Source organism: Podarcis filfolensis, assembly GCF_964270895.1.
Source record: "Podarcis filfolensis genome assembly, chromosome: 8".
Classification (NCBI taxonomy): domain Eukaryota; kingdom Metazoa; phylum Chordata; class Lepidosauria; order Squamata; family Lacertidae; genus Podarcis; species Podarcis filfolensis.
In genome coordinates this window covers 66,408,785-66,430,944 of record NC_139611.1, presented here as the reverse complement: position 1 = coordinate 66,430,944, position 22,160 = coordinate 66,408,785, and the positions used below count along the sequence as shown (strand labels likewise).

The 22,160-nt window shown below is 45.8% G+C and overlaps 1 protein-coding gene and 1 long non-coding RNA gene across 3 annotated transcripts in view; one reads left to right on the top strand and one right to left on the bottom strand.

The window, feature by feature from the left end:
- Window positions 1-9,730: 9,730 nt before the first annotated feature.
- ID3 (inhibitor of DNA binding 3) lies at window positions 9,731-12,793 on the top strand. The gene is made up of 3 exons (XM_083626638.1): window positions 9,731-10,208; window positions 11,128-11,197; window positions 11,943-12,793. Exons 1-2 carry the CDS (start codon window positions 9,882-9,884, stop codon window positions 11,182-11,184), a joined length of 384 nt encoding a protein of 127 aa, XP_083482764.1. The 5' UTR covers window positions 9,731-9,881; the 3' UTR covers window positions 11,185-11,197; window positions 11,943-12,793.
- Window positions 12,794-14,651: 1,858 nt separating this feature from the next.
- Window positions 14,652-22,160, bottom strand: part of LOC310769212 — a 40,285-nt gene continuing 32,776 nt past the window's right edge. The window contains exons 4-5 of one of the 2 annotated variants that reach the window (XR_014551530.1): window positions 19,883-19,918; window positions 14,652-14,830 (exon numbers count right to left, since the gene is read on the bottom strand). This is a non-coding gene — a long non-coding RNA (uncharacterized lncRNA). Of the gene's footprint in view, window positions 14,831-17,026; window positions 17,880-19,739; window positions 19,919-22,160 lie in introns of those variants that run through there. The other variant, XR_014551531.1, reaches the window with a different exon arrangement.

Here is a 22,160-nt window from a genome sequence, read left to right as displayed (position 1 = left end):
TCACTGTGCCCTGAGGGAGAGGGCCCTCAGATCAGGAGGTCCATTCAGCACCATATAGGAATTGGGCCTTTAGTGCTGTCCTTTGGAACTCCACCCCCCTTGAATCTCTGCATTGTGGGGGGTTGGGTTGTGGGGTCCCTGCCACAGAACTCTACAGTTCTGTGTTTCTATGCAGTGCTTGTTTCTGGGGGGATGCAGGGGCCCGCATACCCCTAAACATTTTGTGAATCTATGTTTGGCCTCCTTGAGGGGCAGTATTTCAATATGAGTAGGAAAATGAGAGTACCCCTAAACATTTTTGAAAGAAAAAAAGCACTGATTCTAGGTACACTTGGGTTGCAAACACACTGCAAACACTTACTGGATGGTGCTAGTGCATTCACTGACAGTGAGCAAAACAGCTCCCTCTCTCCCCAATTTTGTGAGCACAATTGACAGTTTTCTGCAAGGCTGTGCCGGACATTTATCCAGTGTTTCACCACCACAACCATTCTCAATCAATTAGTGAGAAAATAATTTACATACAAAAAAAATCAAAAGTGTTGTTATCCTGTTGTTGTTGTTCTCATGGTTGTTATCTGGGCTTTCATCATGGTCGCCTTGCTTTTGAGGTGGCCAAGGGCTGTCTGTGAATATTCCTTTCACTCCAGGTCCACTGCAAGAAGACATTTTGGCACCTGAGGCAAACTGCAAAATGGCGTCCCCCTGCCACTGCCAGGGAAGAAGGGGTGAGTGAACTTCCCTTTCGGTCAATTTCACCCCAATCAACTGCAATTTATACATCCCAAGCCCAATTCCTGAAATGCCAGGGGAATCTCTGCAGTACAAGTCTATTTGTAAACACTCAAAAGTTCAACGGCGCCTACTCTCTGGTGGAGAGGGTTGTGGGTATGAGAGTGAGAGGGTAAAGGTAGCCAGGTTTTTTAAAATAGTTTGTGCGGTTTCTCTTTTTATAAAAGCAAATGATACAATACATTGGGCAAAACCACCTTTCCTTTGCACCATACCCATTAATTACATGGGGAAATGGATAGCCCACGATAACGGATTTGCGGAAGGACCACACAAAGAAAAGTACTATTGGGGTATATTTTATGCTAGGATTGTTGCAAAGTCCTGTGCTGCCTTTTAGGATGTATTAAAAATAGCCAAATTCTTCTGATATTGCTAAAATGTTCATCCCTAAGCTCAGACAACCAAACATTAACTGTATTTAATTTATGCAAATCAAGGGAATCCGTGTTTTGGGCAATTTTTCAATGCAGTGCTGTCAACAACAATAAATATAATAAGGGACTTGATGGGAAAACACCATCGTGTGAGGTTCGTAGTGTTCCTTTTTAACTGGGATGGTTACAGCTGAACATGATTTAGGTGCAGCCCAGCGCTGAATGGGAATTCTCTGAAAAGAAAATGACATGAGATGAATTGGCCAAAGAGGTTTTATGTGCCCCCCCCAACCATTCTTTCCCTCTGGGTTTGGAAAAATAAGTAAAAATTGGCCTGCCAAAAGTCGACAGATCCTCTGAAAGCCAGGCACTTTTTTTTTCCAAGAGAGAAAGTTAATCCAGATGACTATGGAGGAAGAAGTTCCCTATTTAGAGTTTGCCAGGGCTGGAACCATTTCTCACTTGTATTTAGCATCATTTCCTTGGTTGCAAAACTGCCAGGAATCTTCAGTTTTTTGGAGCATTGCGAACAAGAACCCGCCCCCCCCCGCAAACGCCAGAGCAGGCATCTCTTTCCAAGAAGTTGAGGTTAGACTGGTATGATCAGCATCTGCGGAAGATATGTACTCCCACTTTGCTGCCCTCTCTTATTGTCTTCTGCTTTCCACTCCAAACCTGCCAGTCAAAACCTTCTGAAAGGGGGGGGGAGGGATTGTTGGAAGGGGGTGAAAAATCCATGATTGCATTTGGAACCCAACTGTCTCGAATGTGTTCATATCCTGCCCCCTCCATACTTTTTGCTTTTAAACATTTTAGGAGGCTCTTAAAAGTCCACTTGTAATACAAGGCCCAGCTGGTCACTTTCTAGTAACATTTGAAAAAGGGGGGGGGGGGTAGGATTCCTATTGAGAGGCAATTTTCAGAGACATAGGTGACTCGGTGAGGGTAAAGAATGGGCGGCAAATGAACTAGGGCAGTTAGTTTTAAGGTTTGGAAAGGGGACGGGGTCAGCGTTAAAATATATATAGGGTGGAGAAATGGCTGGACAGCAGGACAGTCAGCTGCAGGCTAGAAAGCTCTTCAGAAAATGGAGCTGGGTAAGGGGGGAAGGAGTAGATTGTGCTAAAGAAGGCTGCATTTATGTATACAGTATATGTATTTTAGCTAGTGGAGGATCTTGATCAAAATTGCTTTCAAGACAAATCGCAGTTCTGCAAGCAATAAAGACTCCTCTCCTGGCGAGCCAGCCTCGCTGTTCAGTCATTGCACCCTAGAGCCTTGGAGGCAATAGCGGGGCTATCAGCATCTCTCCGAAAGCCAAGAAAGCGAAGTTCACGCTTTGCCAAACTGACCTAAATTTGCGTGTGGTAAATGATAAAACTCATAATTCTGGAATATATAGAAATAAATGCCTATGCTATCTGCCGGGTAAAAGAGATGCTCTCAAGGAAAAGGGAAAATAAAGCCTAAAAAAATGGTTTTTATGGCCCCAACAGACTGTCTAGCTTTTCTCCTTTATAAAAAAGAAAAGAATTCAAAGCTTTTAAGAAGAAAGGCGCAGGCCATCTGCGAGAAAACCTCCCTCGACTTATTCCCGGCCACGCCTCTCCCGTTCTGCTGCTCCGATTTCCTCCCCTACCCCCGGGAAGCCCCGCCCCCTCGAGCCCCGAGGCCCCGCCCCGGCCTCTCCTCATTGGCCCTCGCGGCGAGGTTCCAGTTCGGTGCCTATGGCGGCGGCGAGGTTGCCTTGGCCACGCATCCCTGTGTGAACGCATGACGTTCGCAAGGCTGGCGCCAGGCTGTCTGGAGCTGCGAGTTAGATCAACACAGCTGGAGGGACAGGGACACAGCTGGGCAAAGGGAGCGGATTCCTCAACAAAAAATAGGATTGTGAGAAAAGTACTTAAACAAAAACAGTTCAAACAAAAGCCTTAATGACATCCTTTCATAAAAAAAGAGAAAGAAATAAAGAGAGGGAGGGAGGGAGGGAGGGAGGGAAGGGGGAAACGCTTGCAGGACTGGGGGAAAAGGGAGCTGGCAGTGGGAACAGGGAGTTCAGATGCACTGAGAAGCAGCCTTGCTAAACAGCCAAACAAGCGATCACAAGCGCGCGCTTACACACACACACACACTTCGAAGAGAAGGAAACTTGGGTTTGGTGCCATCAGCCCTGGGGAGATATTTCAATCTGATCACCCACAAAATTAGAAACGAGTTTTAGAAAAGATTTAAGGCCTCGATCCTATGCACACAGTGCAAGCCCCCTTGCACACAGTGGAATCTTGCCTCCCAGTAAACATGCACGGGGTGGGCTGTGCTAAAAATAATAATAATAGGAGCATTGTGTGAAACGGCATGGGATTCCTGTTAAGCTGCATTTGTAGGGCTGTTCAAGGCTTATGGATCAATTGCATTTGTATGCCACCATTTTCTCCCAAGGAGCTCAAGGTAAAGCACATGGTTCGCCCTCTCCTCATTTAATCCACATGACAACCCTGTAAGGTAGGTTAGGCTGAGTGAGAGCAGTCGACTGGGCCGAGGTTACCCGCTGAGCTTAATGGCCAAGCGGGGATTCGAACCCTGGTCTCCCAAGGTCCGACTCCGACACTATTAACCGCTACACCAAAGCGGCTGTGTGGAATGGGGTGGGTAGTCTTACGGGTTTCAAGGAACAATGGACAGTAATGTGGGTGGGATAAACCCACATATAAAAATATGTAAATATGTAGCAAGTATTGTATGCCTGGGTTTAGGAACTGACTTGATTTGAAAAGCTGCAGGGCTGTAATCTTACGTCTGAGGAGCGGCTTCCACAGAAATCAACAGGACTTCCAAGTAATCATGAACAGGGTTGTTATAAAATCCTTGTCCTCACAAGCCGAAAAAAGCGCTAGATTATAGTTTCGAAAGGTAGCAAACAATTCAAGAGCATACAGAACTGGAAGTTGTGATTTCCACTTGGAGAGAATGAAGGACCTCTAGAAATCAAAACTAAAACAAAATTGCCTCTTTGGTTAGGAGTTAAACAAAAAACAAAAACTGGCAGGATCTAAGGAAAAGAATGGAAGAAAGAGGGATCTGTTGGGTTACCCCAAACCCATTCATTGCTTTGGACAGCAAGTTTGCATGCTAAACATTCTTTTAAAAGTTTTTCAGTAACACAGACTCAGTCATTTAGGAGGAAGAGTTTCTCTCTCCCCCTCCCCACTGCACCAAAGCACCCACCAAGCAAAACATGATTTTTTAAATTGCAAAATGTAAACAGGGTAAAAAATATAGAAATTGACCACGATTAATTGTATACACAATGTGGTCTGTGTGTGAGTGAGAGTGAGAGAGAAAGAGTGCAAGCCTGGCTAAAAGGAATTGAATCCAAAAAAGAAAGAAAGGGGGAAACTTTGGTTTGTTTCTTTTTTAAAAAAAGCCAGCTGTGGGATGGGATAGGAGAGCAGTTGGGAAATTAAATTTGAGTTTAGGTATTCTGGTGAATGCTCTACTAGTGGGCAGGCATAATTTATTCCAGGTGCCTTTTCCTTCTTGACTCTAAAATAACATTTTCAAAAGTTGTCTTCAGCCAGAGGTGACTACCCTGTGTCTCTAATCCTGGACTACAACTCCCATCTGCCCCCGGCCAGCATGACCAGCGGTCAGGAATGAGGGGAACTCTAGTGCAACATCTGGAGGGTTGGGTTCCCTGTCTCTGGTTTAAGCTTTTTAAATTTCCAGATGCCTGATTTGTATTTATAGCCAGTCATGGTGGTACGGCACAGATGCATATTAATTATACCCAAGAGGCAAATGGCCTTTGGACACTATCCCTTAGTCTACGATCTAGAATCGGTTCCTATATGCACTCTGGAGACCAGAGGCCTCCCTTAATTACATCCACATGTTCTGGGAGTCTCTACCTACCAGCAGCACTGGCTGTCACTGCCCTTGAGACATTGACGCCCCCTCCCACGGCTTATTATAATATCTACCCACCTCCTCCAGCTGTCATTTGGATGCCCAGAACCTGCAGGCTTCTCCTGCCAATGCACAGGAAAAACCAGCAGGAACTAAGGAACCCATGGACTTGTAGTTTGTGGGAAAGGACAGAGCTAGGGAACCTGAGATCTGGGGGCCAAATGTGATCCTTCGGGCCTCTCTGCCCGGTCCTTATTTTATTTATTTAGAGCTCTTTGACCAATATGGTGGTACCTCAGTTTTCGAATGTAATCCATTCAGGAAGACCATTCGAGTTCCGAAACGTACAAAAACTGAAAACTCAGTACAGAAGCCTCAAAACAGAAGGAAAACTCAATACGGAAGCCGCGTTTCCGGTTCGACTTCCGAGGTGCATTTGAAAACCGAAGCATTTATTTCCAGGTTGATGGCGTTCGAAAACCGAAATGTTTGTCAACGGAGATCTTTGAAAACCGAGGTACCACTGGAAAGTTTTCCAAAGTGCCTTACATGAAATCAAAACAAGACGTTCCCTACCCACAAGTTTGCATTCTAATTAACTAACTATGGTAACTAACTAGCAAGCAATGGACAAGGGACAAGGAGGGAAGAGGAAAAATAAAACTCAAAATGCAGGCACTGATTTCTATACAGTTGTTCCATATAAACCAGCTGGCATAGTTCAGAGGCAGGAGGTTCCTGATGGGCTGCAGCAAAGCGGACGCAATGAACCCTGCTTCCTATCTCTCACACTGAGGCAGCCTGATGAAAATGGCTGCCCCAGGTGACAGTTGAAGGGAGAGGAGGCCTGGTGGAGCCTAGCCTGGCTCTGCTCTTCAGCTTCTTAGTGCTTACACTTCAGTACCAAGGATGCTGCTGCTCTGTTCAGTTAGGATTAAGCAAGGTCAGCCACAAAGAGGCAAACACAAAATCCAAACCCAGGACTCCAGGCCGCCCCTCTCTTCTGCTACATCCACTTCCCCCAGGCCAAACCCCATCACCAGCCTTGCTTCACTTCCCCTGGAGTGTTTTTGCCTGGCTGGAACGTGTCCTTGACTCAGATGATGACTGTTTCTTGCCTGGATAAAACATTTGGGGAAACTAGCCTACTGTATAAAGTTAAAATTTGCTATCATGGCTACCTGGACTTTTGCCTCCCCTGCCATGTGGCCTTCCCAAAAGTGGATGTGCCCCTCAGGCTGTAAAAATGTTCCTGATTCCTAATGTAGGGAGTTTCTCTTCTCACTATCTCCCAAGTGACAAATCTTGGCATTTACGGCATCTATTGTTTAGGCCACTTTTCTGGGCGAATGCCCATCCTTGATGTGGGATCTGCTCATTGTTCAAAATGTGTATCTGAGTCCACCTACCATTAGGTATGGTGAGGTGGTGGCCTCAGGTAGCTGCTCTTGGGTGTCAAGACAGGTAAACTATTGTTGTTGTACAGGCAACTCCCCATTTGTGTGAGGGTTGCATCGTGCGGGTCATTTGTGTGCATCAGCAGTCACACGTAAGCTCATTCCACCCCACCTGGTTCTGCCCCCTTCTGGGGCCAAAAGCAACATGTGCATCAGCAGTTGCACGTTAATTGGACATGTGCAAAATGGTCGCCACCTGTATTTTTATCCCATGGAAGGTGTTTTGAGGGGTTTAGGAACATGAGAAGAGCCTGACGGATCAGCACCTGGTTCTCACAGTGGCCAACCAGATGCCTATGGAAAGCCTAAAAGCAGGATCTGAGCACAGCAGCCCACATTCCAGGGAAGACCATCTCTGATAGTGAAAGAATAATGTAGTTGTCATGGCTAGTAGCATCCTCCTCCATGAATTTATCTAATTCTCTTTGATGGCTATCCAAGTTGGTGGCCATCACTGCTTCCTGCGGAAGTGAGTTCCATAGTTTAGCAATGCGCTGTGAGAAGAATTACTTTCCTCTTGTCTCTGCGGGATCCTCCCAATTTTCAACTTTAAGTTTTTCTCCCTCAACCTGGCTAGCCTTGTACCCTTATGAGGGTGGACAGATGCAAATGGGACAGGGATCTTGCATCTTTTAACCATTGCGATTTCAGCAGGTCATGCTTGTAAATGAACAACACCTAATAAAATTCCTGATTGCAAGTACTGTACAGTCTTCAGGTTGTGTGTTTTTGGGTTGCGCACCGCGCCAAACCCAAAAGTACCGGAACGGGTTTTGGCGCTCGCGCATGCACAGAAGCACTAAATTGTGCTTTGCACATGCACAGAAGTGCCAAATTGTGACCCGTGCATGCGCAGACGCGGCACTGCAGGTTGCAAACACTGTGGATTGTGAACGTGCCTCCTGCACGGATCACATTCGCAACCCGAGTGTCCACTGTAAATGTTAGAAGGTGCCTGGTCCGCCCTAGGTGCTGTGTATCTCAGCTTCAGGGGGTGGCATCATTTGCTGATCTGCCCTACATGGCCCTCACTGTCTGTCCTAATGCTGCTTCTAAACAAAGGGGAATACATTTGTATCAACATCCTCAAGCAAGATCTTCAAGAGAGTTGGTGGGGGTAGGACTTGTGGCCCTCCAGATATTGTTGGACTCCAACACTCATCAGACCCAGTCGTCATGGCCAATGGTCAGGGACAATGGTCTGAGAGTCGATAAGGGTTCCCCATCCTTAATTCCTTGCAATAGTGGGCTTTCAAGTGAGGCCGCATTGACCCCATGCATTTAAAGCAGTGTGAAACCACTTAGAATCATAGAATTGTATAGCTGGATGGGGCCCCCAAGGGTCTTCTAGTCTAGCCCCCTGCAATGCGGGAATCTCAGCAAAAACATCTAAAGCACATTAAACAGTCATGGCTTCCCCCTGAGAATTTTGGGAGCTGTACTTTGTTAAGGGCTCCGAATGTTGTTAAGAGACCCTTATTCTCCTCCCAGAGCCACAGTTCCCTGAGTGGTTTAACAATGAATCCCTCTTCTCAGGGAATTGTAGGTCTGTGAGGGGAATAGGCTGCTGGGAGTTGTAGCTCCATGGGGTATAAACTACAATTCCCAGTATTAAAAAAATGGGGGGGGGGAGCTTTCAGTGTATGGTGTGTACATCTTAATTTGACTCACTTGGGTGCCTGGTGAAAAGATTTGTATGAGCTTGCGCAAGGTGGAACAGCTATTGCTGCAGATTCCCACATAATGGCCAGTTGGACCTGCTTGTTCTGTTGAAAACTCATGATGGCCATCTGTTATGGATGCTTTAGCTGAGATTCCTGCATCGCAGGGGGGTTAGACTAGATCACCCTTGGGACCCCTTACAACCCTACAATTCTATGATTCTGTGAGTCTCAAATTCATTGTGACCCAAGTTCTTCTGACTGGATACAACCCAATATATTCACAAAGTATCATCCTTTTATTTATTTTATTTAACAGAAGCTATATACCACTTGATTGTTACACAGAAGCTCTACGCAGTCAACAAGAGAGTTAAAATAGTCAATAAAGAAAAAGTTTAAAACATGTATTTAAAAATATGATTAAAATCAACAATTAAAGTGAAAAGCAGATTTAAAAGCACCTCTCTCTATATATACCTGTCTACTTGGAAATAAGCCCCTATGAGATTTACTTCCATGCAAATGTGCACAGGATTACAGCCCATTTAATGGGTTCCCAAACACATATATTGTTCAAGTATGTAGGACAGGGAATTCAGATGGGCCAAAGTTCCTCTCTCCTGCCCGCTTTTTTTTTTCAGTCGGAAAAATAATCCTGTTGTCCTAAAATATCTTAGCAATGTCTTGCCTGGATTTTTGTGTGCCTGTTTATTTGTTTATCAAGTAAATTATGACTTGTAAGTAATTTCCCCATAATCTCCTCCGCCGCCCCCCCCCTTCCCTCACACACGTTTCACTACCATTATTGCTGGCTCAAATCTGCTTTCTCCATCGTAGCCTCAGCTTTCCCGCAATTAATTTTTTTTTAAACTTGGTCACAAGATAATTCCTGACGCCAGAAAGTCTGGAGGTCATATGAGTAGCAAATTGAGGAACAAGGCGGCACTAAGTCCTTACAAGATTCCCTCCCCCAAACCCTGAAGAGGAGGAGGAGGAGGAGGGGGAAAAATCCAAAACCTTGGGAAATTTCTCTGCCGTGATGGGATTTATGGCTCCTGAACGTTTTAAGGGCTGGGTGAAGGCAGAGAAGCAGTAATAGAAAAATGTGCCCTTTTCTTCTCGGCACAATGGCCCTCCCTCCCTCCCCTATATAAGACTAATAATCATACCCAAATATAAGAATTAAATCGGACAAGGCGAATGGCACACATTTCGAATTTAACTCTGTTTAATTGAATGGAATAGAGAGAGTGAAAGGGGGAGGGAAGGAAGGAAGCGCTTTTGATAGCTGGCCCCTCCTTCTTTGTAATCAGAGCTTCCTCATTCCTTTGATGTCCTCTGCTATTCGGTGTCAGCCGAAGCCAATAGAAACCTGTTTTGCAGTTTAACCATCTTGTAAACGTTCCATTCCAACATTTTCGCTGTCATCAGAGCGAAGGGGAGTGGGAGGGGGAACGCGGTGGCTCATTTGCATCAGCGGGCGGGCTTGAGCGCTCACACTCGGCTATAAAAGCCGAGCGGGGTGACAGCCCTCGCTTTTTTGCAAAGAAGCATCTTCTGTGTGTGCACAATAGAGAATTAACCAGGCCGGCAAGCGGCAGTATCGATCGCTCCCTCGCTCGCTTCTCCGCCTTAAGGAAGGAAACCTTGCCCTTCTGCAAATCCCTCTCTCCTCCTTCGCTGCCATGAAAGCCATCAGCCCCGTCAGATCGGTCAGGAGCTGCTACGAAGCCGTGTGCTGCCTCTCGGATCAGAGCCTCGCCATCACCCGGGGAACGAACAACAAGAGCCCGGCCCTGGAGGAGCCCATGAACCTCCTTTACGACATGAACGACTGCTATTCCAAGCTGCGGGAGCTGGTGCCGGGGATCCCGCAAGGCACCAAAGTCAGCCAAGTGGAAATCTTGCAGCACGTCATTGACTACATCTTTGACCTGCAGATCGTGCTGGAGGAGCAGGCAAAGAAGGGGCAAGATCCGTCCGCAGCCGAGACTTCCCTACTCTCTTTAAAAGTAAGGAGATTTCCCTTAGAAGGAAGAGGGGGCGAAAACCCAGGGAGCCTTCGTGGGCGCACACAAGGTTGAGGGGCGGGGGGGGGGGGGAGCCGGGGAAAATGCTGTTACTATAGACGCGCCATCTAGGCTAATTTGGGTTATGAGTTAAAGTAATGATCTAACGGGCGCCAGCGGGAGCCGCGTCCTGCCTGCGGTCCGCAGAGCGCTGTAAGGCAAATTGCAGTGGGTCGCGAGATAATCCGTCCTCTGCGCTATCCAGCCTTGAGCAAACTGCGCGCGCCTCTAAGGCTGTGAAGTCCTATCGCAAACGGGCTGCGGGAGTACTTTGCTTGCTCGGGAATAGGCGCACAGTTTGCGCTCTTCTCTGCCATATGTGTGGGGCGGGAGGGATTTATGGGCGCTTTTGGTTCCGCTGACAGCTGCGCCTTCAGCAGGGTCTAAACTGCGGTCCTAAACGTTTTACCTCCAAAAGAAGATCCACTGTATTTATTTGTTGGGGGGGTGTTTTTTAATCTTAATAATCTTTTTAATCTTAATAAAGTGCTTGGGATCCCAGGTTCAGTGGGACTACTTGAGCAGGATCTAAGATAACAATCTTGGGTTCTGATCCTAAGGACCCCATGCTAAACACATTTGATGTAAATTGAATTGGCACTGCTGTCCATTCAGGCTGCAATCCGTGGCATTTTCCTGGGAGTAAACCCTGTTGAATGTAGTGGGACTTCTGGCTAGGCTTGCATTGTCAGTCAATAGGTGTTGCTCAGCAAAAATCCCACTGAAAAGTCAATAGGATCATGGTCCTGTGTGCAGCAAACCCATTCTCACTGTTCCGGATCTTTATTTTTTTGTATCATGTGGCGTATATTAAACTGTGAACTCAGTATCTCCTTAACGCTTCTTTTCCCTTCTCCTATAGGCTGCAGAGCTGGCATCAGAACTTTGCTCAAAAGAGGAGAGGAATCTCTGCCACTAACCTCTTAAAACAGGTAACAGCCAAGAAATACCCAAATTATTTTTCCCCCATCCCCGATCTCAACCAGCAAGACACCTCAAGCAGGTTTTTTATTAAAAAACAACCACCAAAATATTTTTTTAAAACCCTACAGTCAGTCTAGAAATCTAGATTTGCACCCCAATGTTTACTCCAGAGTAGTCCTACTTGACTGCCCTCCCTGGAACAGTTTGTGGTCTTTAGAGCCCCTTGTCACTGCTTGGCAATAAGGCAGCAGCCTCAGATGCCTCCATGCTTTTGCCTGTAAATGGAGTCATTATTTTTACAATGTCATTCTTTTTATAGCTTTAAGTCTCTGCAGCTGCTTAAACAGCCCTGTTGAAATCAGTGAATCAAGAGGCACTCTTCTTCTTTCTCTCTCCCTCTCTTCTCTTCTCCCCCCTCTTCTTTCTTTTCTTTTCTTTTTTTAAAGTCGAGAAGACACCACTAAAGAGTTTGTCCCCTCCCTCAGAATCTGTAATTTTAGATACATCTGCAGAAAGTTAGCAAACAGAAGGGTCCATTTCATTCCACCCTCTGCTGCCCCGCCTGCTTTAGATTTTTGGTGCCAATTAGCAAACCTCCAGCTTAGAGTGTTGGCTCCTGATTCCTTATCAGCTGGAGGTAAATAGAAGCTTCCTCTCTGGCGCCAGGATGTCTGCAGACCTGCCTCTGATCTGTTGCTGAAACTGACATGTCTTTCTCTCCCGCCTCTTCCCCCTCCCTCCCCCTTTTTTCAGACTGCAGGTGTGGGATCCTGACACTTGGTTCTCTCCAGTGAGACAGAAGATAGAAGAAGAGGAGAGAGAAAAAAAGATCTTGAGTGGGGAAAGGATCTGATGTTTTAACCCCGTGCATCCAGTAATGGAAGAAACCTCCATCATTATCTTCCAGATAAACTGTGGAACATGGGTCTTGCCTGGCAGTTTCAGATGCCTTGACTGGACTTCCAGAAACAACTTTCTGCCCTCAATCTGTTGTTCTCTTCCAACTGCCTGAAAACAAAATTTGCAGGCCAGAGGAGGGGGGCGGGCGGGTTGAAAGCAAGCCCACCTTTTAATCCACTCTCAGATTTAACTATCGGATTGCTGTATTGCACAAGAAGAAACTTTGTGGGGTTTGTGTGTGTGTGTGTGTCGGGACGGTGTTTTTTTTAAAGCTCTGAGCCATCAGATTTTTCGCGTTGATCCTGGTCGGGAGATTTCTTAGTGAAATCGCACACTTCCAACATTGCAACAACTTGTGACAAATGTGGACCGATCTGTCGTTTGCTCAGAAAAAAGGGCAACAACAACAAAAAAAAACTTTGCAGATATGCAGCTTGTATGTATATTTTGGATTATAGTTTTTTAACATCATTTTTTTGGGGGGTGGAAGGGGACTTTCAAGAACATGAAAACTGAGGTGTCTTGGGGCTGTTTCGCCTCATGGTTTTTATTGTTGAACTCTATAATAGAGAGAACACATGTACCTTTTTTTGGCAGGAAGGTTAATTTCTGCATCCATGAATTGTACTTCCTTTGGTTAAAAAAAAAAACTTTTTATAAAAGTTTCTTACATAATAAATTTTAAGCTGGGTTTTTTAAAAAAACATATCTGAAAACTTTTTGGGAGGGGGAAAAAACTTCTTAGACCAGACCACCACATCGCCTTTCACACCCCTTATAAACACTTGAGGTATTCTGAGCCAGCCCTGGCCCAACCTGGTGGCCTCCAGATTTTTTGGGACTACAATTCCCATCAGCTCTGGCCAGTATGGTTGTGTTGGCTGGGGCTGATGGGATCTGTAGTCCCCAAAATGGGACTCCCACCAGGTTGGTGATGGCTGATCTGAAGATCCTACAGATTATAATCCCCTTAAAACTTGGAAACTCTTGTCTTGCAGCAACTGCAGTTTCCTAAAATAGGTGCAATGGCTGCTGCCTCGTTTTGACAACTCCGGTAGCCTTTAACCACCACCAACAAAAAAAGAAGGCAAGTGTTGATGAGTGTTGAAGCCTTGGAGGAAAACATCCAGTTATCTGCTAGGTGGCACCAGCTATAAACAATATTGCAAATGTTATTGGTGGTGTTAAAACAACTTGTGTGCACTGTAGGCAGCAACTGAAGGTGTTCTCCACTGAAACTGTTTAAGGAACTGCTGAGGCAGCTGGCGCTCAACAGAGATGCCATTCTAATGGAGTTGTGTGGAAATGGGACAAACACAGGGCTGTACCAGCTGCACGAACCACCCACATAGTTGCTTACGGCACCAATATTTTTGGGGTGCAGTTGGGAAGCACAATTAACACAGCTCTCCAAGGGATCCTGGGATGGGTAATATAGAGTCATGGCTTGTGGAAGCAACATATAAACAACTGTACAGTTAATTCATATTTAATCCAGAACGCTAGATGGGTGAGTTAAACAGTGAGAAGTGTTAACAAGCAAGCATAAAAAGAAGGCACTCTTGAGCTGGTGTTGCGTGATGAAAAAAGAAGCTCTCAAGAAGTCCCTGGTTTGAATTTCTGAACTCACTAGGTAATCTTAAGACAACAATTGGGTCTCTGCCTCAGTCCTTGCATCTGCAGCATGGACATAATACTAAGTGGTTGCATTTGACCACTTGCACATGCACTCCAGACGTCAACATTGTATTTCTTTGCTTCTGTCTTCTACCTATGCACGGGTAAAACTTGATAATACAGCCTCTGCAAAGGAAAGTAATTTCTCTTGGGGGGTGTAGGGGTGAATTCCACTGTGACCCCCCCCCCAACAAAAAAATCCTAGTTTGAACTAGTAAATCATTCTCCCATGCTCAAATGGCAAAGCTGAGCAAGATCCCAAGGTAGCTGCCAGTTGCAGGCTGGGAATTTACGCCTAGTTGAAAGTTGGCAAAGCAGCCGGCAGTTACTGATCTATTGGAGTTCTTCAACTGAGCATCTGCCAGTCTTAGCCTGATTGTCTTGCTGGCACAGGCCAATGCAAAGCATACCTCTCTGCCTTTGCAACACTTTAGGTCATTAGAAGTCAAAGCTTTCACTGCTCTCTCTGGTACACATGATTGCTTAAGGTGGGGTGGGTTTTTTTTTTTAATTAAAAAAATACAGTGTCATCCAACCAGTACTTGTACTTGTACTTGATATGCTTGTGATTCTCTGGAATCACAGTATATTCTGAAGCCACGATGGTCAGTTGTGCAAATAGATCTTTGTTCCAACCTCTGCTTAGCTAACATTCAGTGATTAGTGCTAAGCAGGTCACTCCAGTTTCAGTAGGGATTGTATATATCAGGGATGTTCAACCTGTCGATTGTGATCTACCGGTTGATCTCTGGGCAATCCTGTTCAATCACGTGCTCCTGATTGATCCCCTCCCCCGAAAAAGCTCAACAACTTTGGTCAATCCAGTGCGTAGATCAGTGCTAGTTTTTTTATAGTGAGGGCAGTCTCTTGGGAGTTGGACATGCCTGGTATATATCAAGTGGGTAGACTGGGATCTACTGGTAGACTTCTCTGATTTACAGAGAATCTGCTTAAATTTATAACTCTTGACAGGTTGAACAATAGGGCCTTGTTTTGTTTTGTTTTAAATAAAATTTCTGGGATGGCTGACGTTCTGCTAATCACTTAGCCTTGGTATTGCTCACCTGTAAAATGGGAGATATTGCAGCGCATTAGGATTACTCAGAAGTCCCGTTGAATTTACTCCCAGGTAAGTGCAGCTGGGTAAGTGCATTAACTAAATAACATTAAGTGCAGCCAGGTAAGTGTTGCAGCCTTAACCAGTGGCCTTTGAGTTAGTCCTTGCGCAGTTTTAAGAGTTTTGAGGTGGAATACCTGATCCGCAGTAACTTAAGATGTAGATACACACTTAATGTGTGCAGCTTATGGGATGTGGAAGGAAAGTAGCTCTGCCCCATTTGCATTTGGTTCCACCTTCATAGCCACTGTTTTCACACCTGGATGTAGTTGGTGGACCTTTGTGTCGCTAGTGAAAACAGCAAAGCAGATTCTGTAGGCTGGTAAAGGAGACTCTCTGGGCCAATCAAAGGTGGTCAACAGCTAGACAACAAGTTAGTGCTTAATGAAATGATATGGCCCCTGGGTTTAAAGCAGACTGCCCAGGTGGCCTTTTCAGTAGAGAGGGATACGTGGTTAATGATGTGTTGGAATGCTGTTTCTCTGCGGCATAAAAGCTGCAGGACTTCAGAGAGTGAATAATAATAATAAATAGGACCCTGTTCACATTTGTCTAGAGCAGGAGTCAGCAAATGTTTTCAGCAGGGGGCCAGTCTACTGTCCCTCAGACTTTGTGGGGGGCCAGACTATATTTTGAAAAAAAATGAACAAATTCCTATGCCCCACAAATAACCCAGAGATGCATTTTAAAGAAAAGGACACATTCTACTCATGTAAAAACACGCTGATTCCCGGACCATGTGCGAGCCGGATTTAGAAGGCGATTGGGCCGGATCCGGCCCCCAGCCCTTAGTTTGCCTACCCCTGGTCTAGAGCCTCTCCCACCCACTTCTATTCTTTACCAACTGAAGAACATAAGAAGAGTCTGCTGAATCAGGCCAGTAGCCCATCTAGTTCCACATCCTGTTCTCACAGTGATCAACTGGATCCCTATGGGAAGCCCATAAGCGGAACCCAAGCGCAACAGCTCTCTCCGCGCATGGGGTTGCCAACAGCTGGTATTCCAAGGCAGACTGCTTTCCAACAGTAGAGGAAAAACGGAGCCATCAGCATTAGTAGCCATTGATAGTCTTAGTCTGAAGCCAGCGACATGCCTGCTATGTTATTTATACTCCAATGCAATTGGATTTAGATGGCATTCATGATAATTTTGCAACAGCCCTCGTGCCACTCAGCTGGGGGCAAGAGCAATGGCTAGAAACAGACATAGCTTGTTCCCCTTAATCTTATGTGTTCAGTGAGGGTTGATGAGATTTTGGCCGGTTCCTTCTTCTATCTTTTGGTATAAGGTTTGCAGTTCAATCCTACACATGCCCATAATCGGAAATAAGTCACACTGCATTCTTGGATAATTAATCCCAGATAAAACAGGATTGCAGCACCCTTTCTCTCCCTCTTTTTGATGTGCCCTCATCTCTTCTGACACCCCTGAACATATGCAGAAGGTCCCCCCCCCTTCCATTGCTTTATCCATCTCATCTTGCTTTCTGGGCTTCCCCATCCCACATAAAATTAGTTTGAGGTCTCCACTTGCCCCACCCAAAGTGTTGATTTATTTTGTGTAAGCTATTTGTCTGCCATCCTTCATAAAATCTTATCCCAGGGTAGTACATTTTTAAAAAAAAAACCATAATAAAATATACAATAAACTTCAGAAAATGGCAAAACTGCTTTTTCTGAAAAACTAGTTATGTGCAGAGACACAACCTCACTGCTTCTTTTATTTTTTGGGAGGGGGATTAGACAGCAGTGTTGGGAGGGGAAAAAATTGGAATAGAAATACAACACGGAGACTACAGTGGTACCTCGGGTTAAGTACTTAATTTGTTCTGGAGGTCCGTTCTTAACCTGAAACTGTTCTTAACCTGAAGCACCACTTTAGCTAATGGGGCCTCCTGTTGCTGCTGCGTCGCCGCCACGTGATTTCTGTTCTCATCCTGAAGCAAAGTTCTTAACCCGAAGTAATATATCTGGGTTAGCGGAGTCTGTAACCTGAAGCATATGTAACCCGAGGTACCACTGTAGTTGCTTAATCCTTTACCCTCCACTCCAAATCCTCCCGCTGGCTGCTTTTCCCTTACAGCAGTGGTGTCCAAACTTTTTTCAAAGAGGGCCAGATTTGATGAAGGGCCATGAGGGCCGGCCAAGGGGCCAACCAAAGCTGTTGCTGACCTTTTTTTAGGATTGAAGTTGTTGAGCCTCTTTCTGGGCTTCTCCATCCCACATAAAATCCAGTTGCCCTTCTTTCTGGGAAGAAAAGTAACCCACAAGTGGGTAATTTTGAACGGAGAGGTTGTGAGTGCAGAAGTAGTTAAGCGCCTTCTTGCTGTTGCTTCTCGACTGCAAACTTCCTCCCCAGGCTGCTTTTCTTCAATGTTTTGTAGATAATGAGCACAACTGATACAGCTGCATCTCTGCTATGCACCCCGTTTTGCATGAACAGTTACTTGCAGCTCCACTCCTTGTTGGCAAAGGCCTCTTAAGAAAACCACCTTCACTGCGTTTCAGGAGCGGGTTGTTTTTCAAACCCGGAGCTATTAAAAAGATGATCAGCCAATGGAGGGACAAACCGTAATCCTGATACCTCTTTTCTACCTGGCTTTCAGGATTCTTTTTCTCTCTCTCACTGTCATAATTTCCCAATCCATGACAAGTGGGGAAGTTCTTCCCAGCTGTTTATTCTATAGTTAAGCACATGGAATTCGCCCGCGCAAGAAACAGGCACCAACTTGGACGGCTTCAAAAGAGGATTAGGCAAATTCATGGGAGAGAAGTCTATCATGGAATCAGTGTGTGCCTCTGAATACAGTTCTCTTGGAAAAGCTGCTGTTGTGCTGAGGTTCTGCTTCTGGGCTTCCCATGGGCTTCCCATGGTTGGCCACTGTGATAACAGGAGGTTGGCTTGTGACAGGCATTTGGTGAAGGGTCCTTCTCCTGTTCTGACAATCCAGCACCAAACAGGATAGGAATATCACCTGCTTCCTTTCCCAACTCTTCCTAATGACGAAGAAAGTTTAGGCAAACAGTGTACAAAATGGTACTGAAATCCAAGCAGCAACTTCTGCTTTGACACTCGTCACTTTGTTCTGTGGTCACATTCACACCAGGGATTTAAAGCACTTGGCTTCTTCCACCGAACTGTAATCTTACCCCTCACAGAATTGTAGATCCGGAAGGGACCATGAGGGTCATCTAGTCCAACCCCCTGCACTGCAGGAATTTTTCACCCAACATGAGACTCGAACCCACAAACCTGCGATTAAGGGTCTCATGCTCTACGAACTGAGCTATCCCTCCCTTAACACACTACAGAGCCAGTGTGGTGAAGTGGTTAAGAGTGGTAGACTCGTAATCTGGTGAACCGGGTTCGCGTCTCCGCTCCTCCACATGCAGCTGCTGGGTGACCTTGGGCCAGTCACACTTCTCTGAAGTCTCTCAGCCTCACTCACCTCACAGACTGTTTGTTGTGGGGGAGGAAGGGAAAGGAGAATGTTAGCCTCTTTGAGACTCCTTCGGGTAGTGATAAAGAAGGATATCAAATCCAAACTCTTCTACAGTTCCCAGGATTCTTGGGCAGAGGCCATTTTGTGCTTTAAATGGACATTCAAGATATAGTATGCATGTGGTCTATAAATGGGCAGGACAGAGAGCATGCAGAGAACTAGCAGAGGAACCACAACAGAGCTCACCTCAGTATGAGCAAATGCACCTATTTTCCCCCATCCGTATTTATCTATTTTAAAGTATTATTACCTTAAACATTATCCCACCTTTCCCCGCTTAGCTGTTCAAGACAGCTAACGACAATAAAGCACACACAGTTACAATAAAAATGAAACCTATTAAAAACCAGCAGAAGGAAACAGTAGCCAACATACAAAAGGAAACAGTAGCCAACATACAAATCACACGTGACAAACAATAGATTCGTGCAACGTATCACAAACTGATGAAATTTGCTATTGCAAGAAGTGGTGACGCCTGCTGGCTTAAATGGTTTAAAAAAGAGATTAGCGTAATTCGTGGGGGAGGAGATGTCTATCATTCACGCTGTTTCCAATGTTCAGGTGTGAGTGCCAGTGCCAATGGAGCCAAAATGGAACCACACACACAGAGAGAGGAGATTTTGGCATGTTTGGGGAAACCCTGAGGTTTGCAGAATACTGGAGGAAGGCAGGGAAGTTAGGAAAAAAGTCTTAAAATGAGGGTTACAAAAAAAACAACAAGGGACCGGCAAGGACTGAGAGTGCTCAGTGGCAACAACATCATGACCTGAGTCTTGGAGGGGAAATGGAAAACTGGAAGGGGTGGTGGTGGAATGGAGTATCACAGGAGGGCATGGCTGGCTGGAACTCTGAGCAAGAGCACTTCACACTTGAACATTCTGCTGCCAGTCCCCCTAGGAGGTAGGTTAGGCTGACAGACAGTGACTGGCCCAGAATCACCCAGTGAACTTCATGGTTAAGTCAGGACTCGAACCCGGGTTGCTCAGACCCAGGTTCGAGTCCTGACTCAACCATGAAGGTCACTGGGTGATCCTGGGCAAGTCACTGTCTCTTAGCCTAACCTACGTCATAGGGTCATTGGTGAGGATCACATGGAGAGGGAAGGGAGAACCTGGTATGACATCTTCAGTTCCCTGGAGGGAAGGTGGGATAGAAATACAATAAAATAATAAACTCCCAAAATATTAAGGGAAGGCAACAGTGCGGGGAGAGGGCTACTTTTGTGCCACACTGGGTGGGCTTCCCAGAGGCACCTGATTGTCCATTGTAAGAGACAAGATGTTGGAGTGGATGGACCACTGCCCAGATCCAGCAAAGCCCTCCTGATGTTTCAATCTGTCGAGGGACCCACCTGGCAACAGAGCCTGCAGGGAAAGAAAACTGGTTCACATTAAAGCAACTCTCTCACTGTGGAGCGGAGAGACTGTCTGTTCCACCCACACTTTCCCCCAAACGTAGGCATGAAAGCTGTTTCCCGGGCGCAGATGTTGGTACCTTTGAACTCTTGTCTTCCTGTCATCAGCTGGATGCCTGGCGGGGTGGAAAAAAGGAACATTAGCCTTAAATCTCTCCTCAAACAGGTGAATGGAGAAAACCTCTGTCTCTATAGACCTCTCCACAACAGGGGTCCTTCCTAGCAGATGAAGGACCTGCCACTGCCAGGATTTTGCCTTCTTCCGCTCCATCTTGGCAGTGAGGGTGTGTGGGTGTGGGTGTGTGTAACTCCCCCTGTGAATTTTCTGCAACTTACATAGATCCTACATTTATATGTATTGTCACCAGATAAAAGGAGGGCAGGCGGTACATGGAATCAGAAGTAATGTGCCTATTTTGCCTCTTCCTCACCCTGACCTAAGAGGTATATTTCACAAGGGGTTTGCTTCAGAGCAGGCCAGTGTGTTACAGATGAGGAAGCAAAGGATACACGTCATTGCCACATATTCACATGTAAGAATAAGCCAGGGTCATGATTATGCCATTTCACTAAACGTTTAATTGCCTGATGATATCAATTGTTCAATCACTAGTGGTTAAATGTTTGTTTATTTTGAGCATTTCTACCCTGCGGTTCATATTTAAAAGGCTCCTTCAGTGGCTGACATACAATCAGTTGAAACAAAACAGCCTGTGCTCACAGGTTTACAGTCTAAGGATACGCATACATTCGTGGCTGGCTTACGACACAGCAAGGTCGTTGTTCCCTCCTGCTGCATTTCAAGTCACATTTGCACTTGTTGCACACATCAGAGACGGGGTGGGGTGTCTACACTCAATCCACATTACCCAGTTTGTTTCTGCAAGCCTGCAACCGCCTTGAGCTCCAATTCAAGGGAGCTGAAATCTGAGCATAAAGGAAAAGGGGACAGGGAGGGAGAAGGAGAAGTGGTTTTCATTATTTACCATTCTGTTACTGGTTTGGCAAATAGAAGGGGAAGAAATAGAGGCAGTGAGAGATTTTACTTTCTTGGGCTCCATGATCACTGCAGATGGTGACAGCAGTCACGAAATTAAAAGACGCCTACTGCTTGGGAGAAAGGCGATGGCAAACCTAGACAGTATCTTAAAAAGCAGAGACATCACCTTGCCAACAAAGGTCCGTATAGTTAAAGCTATGGTTTTCCCAGTAGTGATGTATGGAAGTGAGAGCTGGGCCATCAAGAAGGCTGATCGCCAAAGAATTGATGCTTTGGAATTATGGTGCTGGAGGAGACTCTTGAGAGTCCCATGAACTGCAAGAAGATCAAACGTATCCATTCTTCAGGAAATCAGCCCTGAGTGCTCACTGGAAGGACAGATCCTGAAGCTGAGGCTCCAATACTTTGGCCACCTCATGAGAAGAGAAGACTCCCTGGAAAAGACCCTGATGTTGGGAAAGATGGAGGGCACAAGGAGAAGGGGATGACAGAGGACGAGATGTTTGGACAGTGTTCTCGAAGCTACAAACATGAGTCTGACCAAACTGTGGGAGGCAGTGGAAGACAGAAGTGCCTGGCGTGCTCTGGTCCATGGGGTCACGAAGAGTTGGACACGACTAAACGACTAAACAACAACAACTGGTTTGTCAAAAATTATATAAAATTAAATAATAATAATAACAACAATAATAATAATAGGCGAAGGCATTCTCCCAAAGCAAAATAGGAACAATGATTAATCAGGGACAGATAGAAGAAAATAGGGGCTTTCCCTGTTTAGTAAGATAAATTGGGAGGGATGCAGATAAGAAGCCTTGTGGGTGAGATTCACAAGTCAAATGTTGCACCTTACAGGAAGGAGCATGACTCAACTTTGCTTCTGCTTTGTACACAGCAGTTCCCAGAAACCCAGGTCCAGAGATACACAGCTGAACAGAGCAAACGCCTCAGAAATCAGCAGGGGAGGACTGCCACAATCCTGAGGGTCGGAGTCTAGTGGCTTAATTGTCAGTGGCTGCTGCTTCAGGGATCGTGTGTCCAGAGGAAGATGGCATAAGGGCATTTCCAGACTCTTGTTATTTTCCAGTGGGATTAAATAACATCCTGGCAAATCCAGGTTGCACCATCAGAGTTGGAGTGTTTTGTGCACACACACAACCCCCCCCAAAAAAGCCCCACACCTTTGCACATTATTAATAATGATCCCTCTCCATTCTGTCCTCACTGCAAACCTGTGAGGTAGATTAAGCTGAGAGAGTGTGACCAGTCCAAAGTCACCCAATGAGTTTCATGGTGGACTAGTAGGGACTTAAATCCTGGTCTGCCAGCTCCTGGTCTACACTCCAGTTGCTGCACCA

What these genes read in the sequence shown, in the direction of transcription:
- ID3 (XM_083626638.1), top strand. Translation starts at nt 9,882, where the DNA reads ATGAAAGCCATCAGCCCCGTCAGATCGGTCAGGAGCTGCTACGAAGCC. An exon ending in CTTCCCTACTCTCTTTAAAA is followed by an intron (nt 10,209 to 11,127) that starts GTAAGGAGATTT and finishes CTTCTCCTATAG; the next exon opens with GCTGCAGAGCTGGCATCAGA.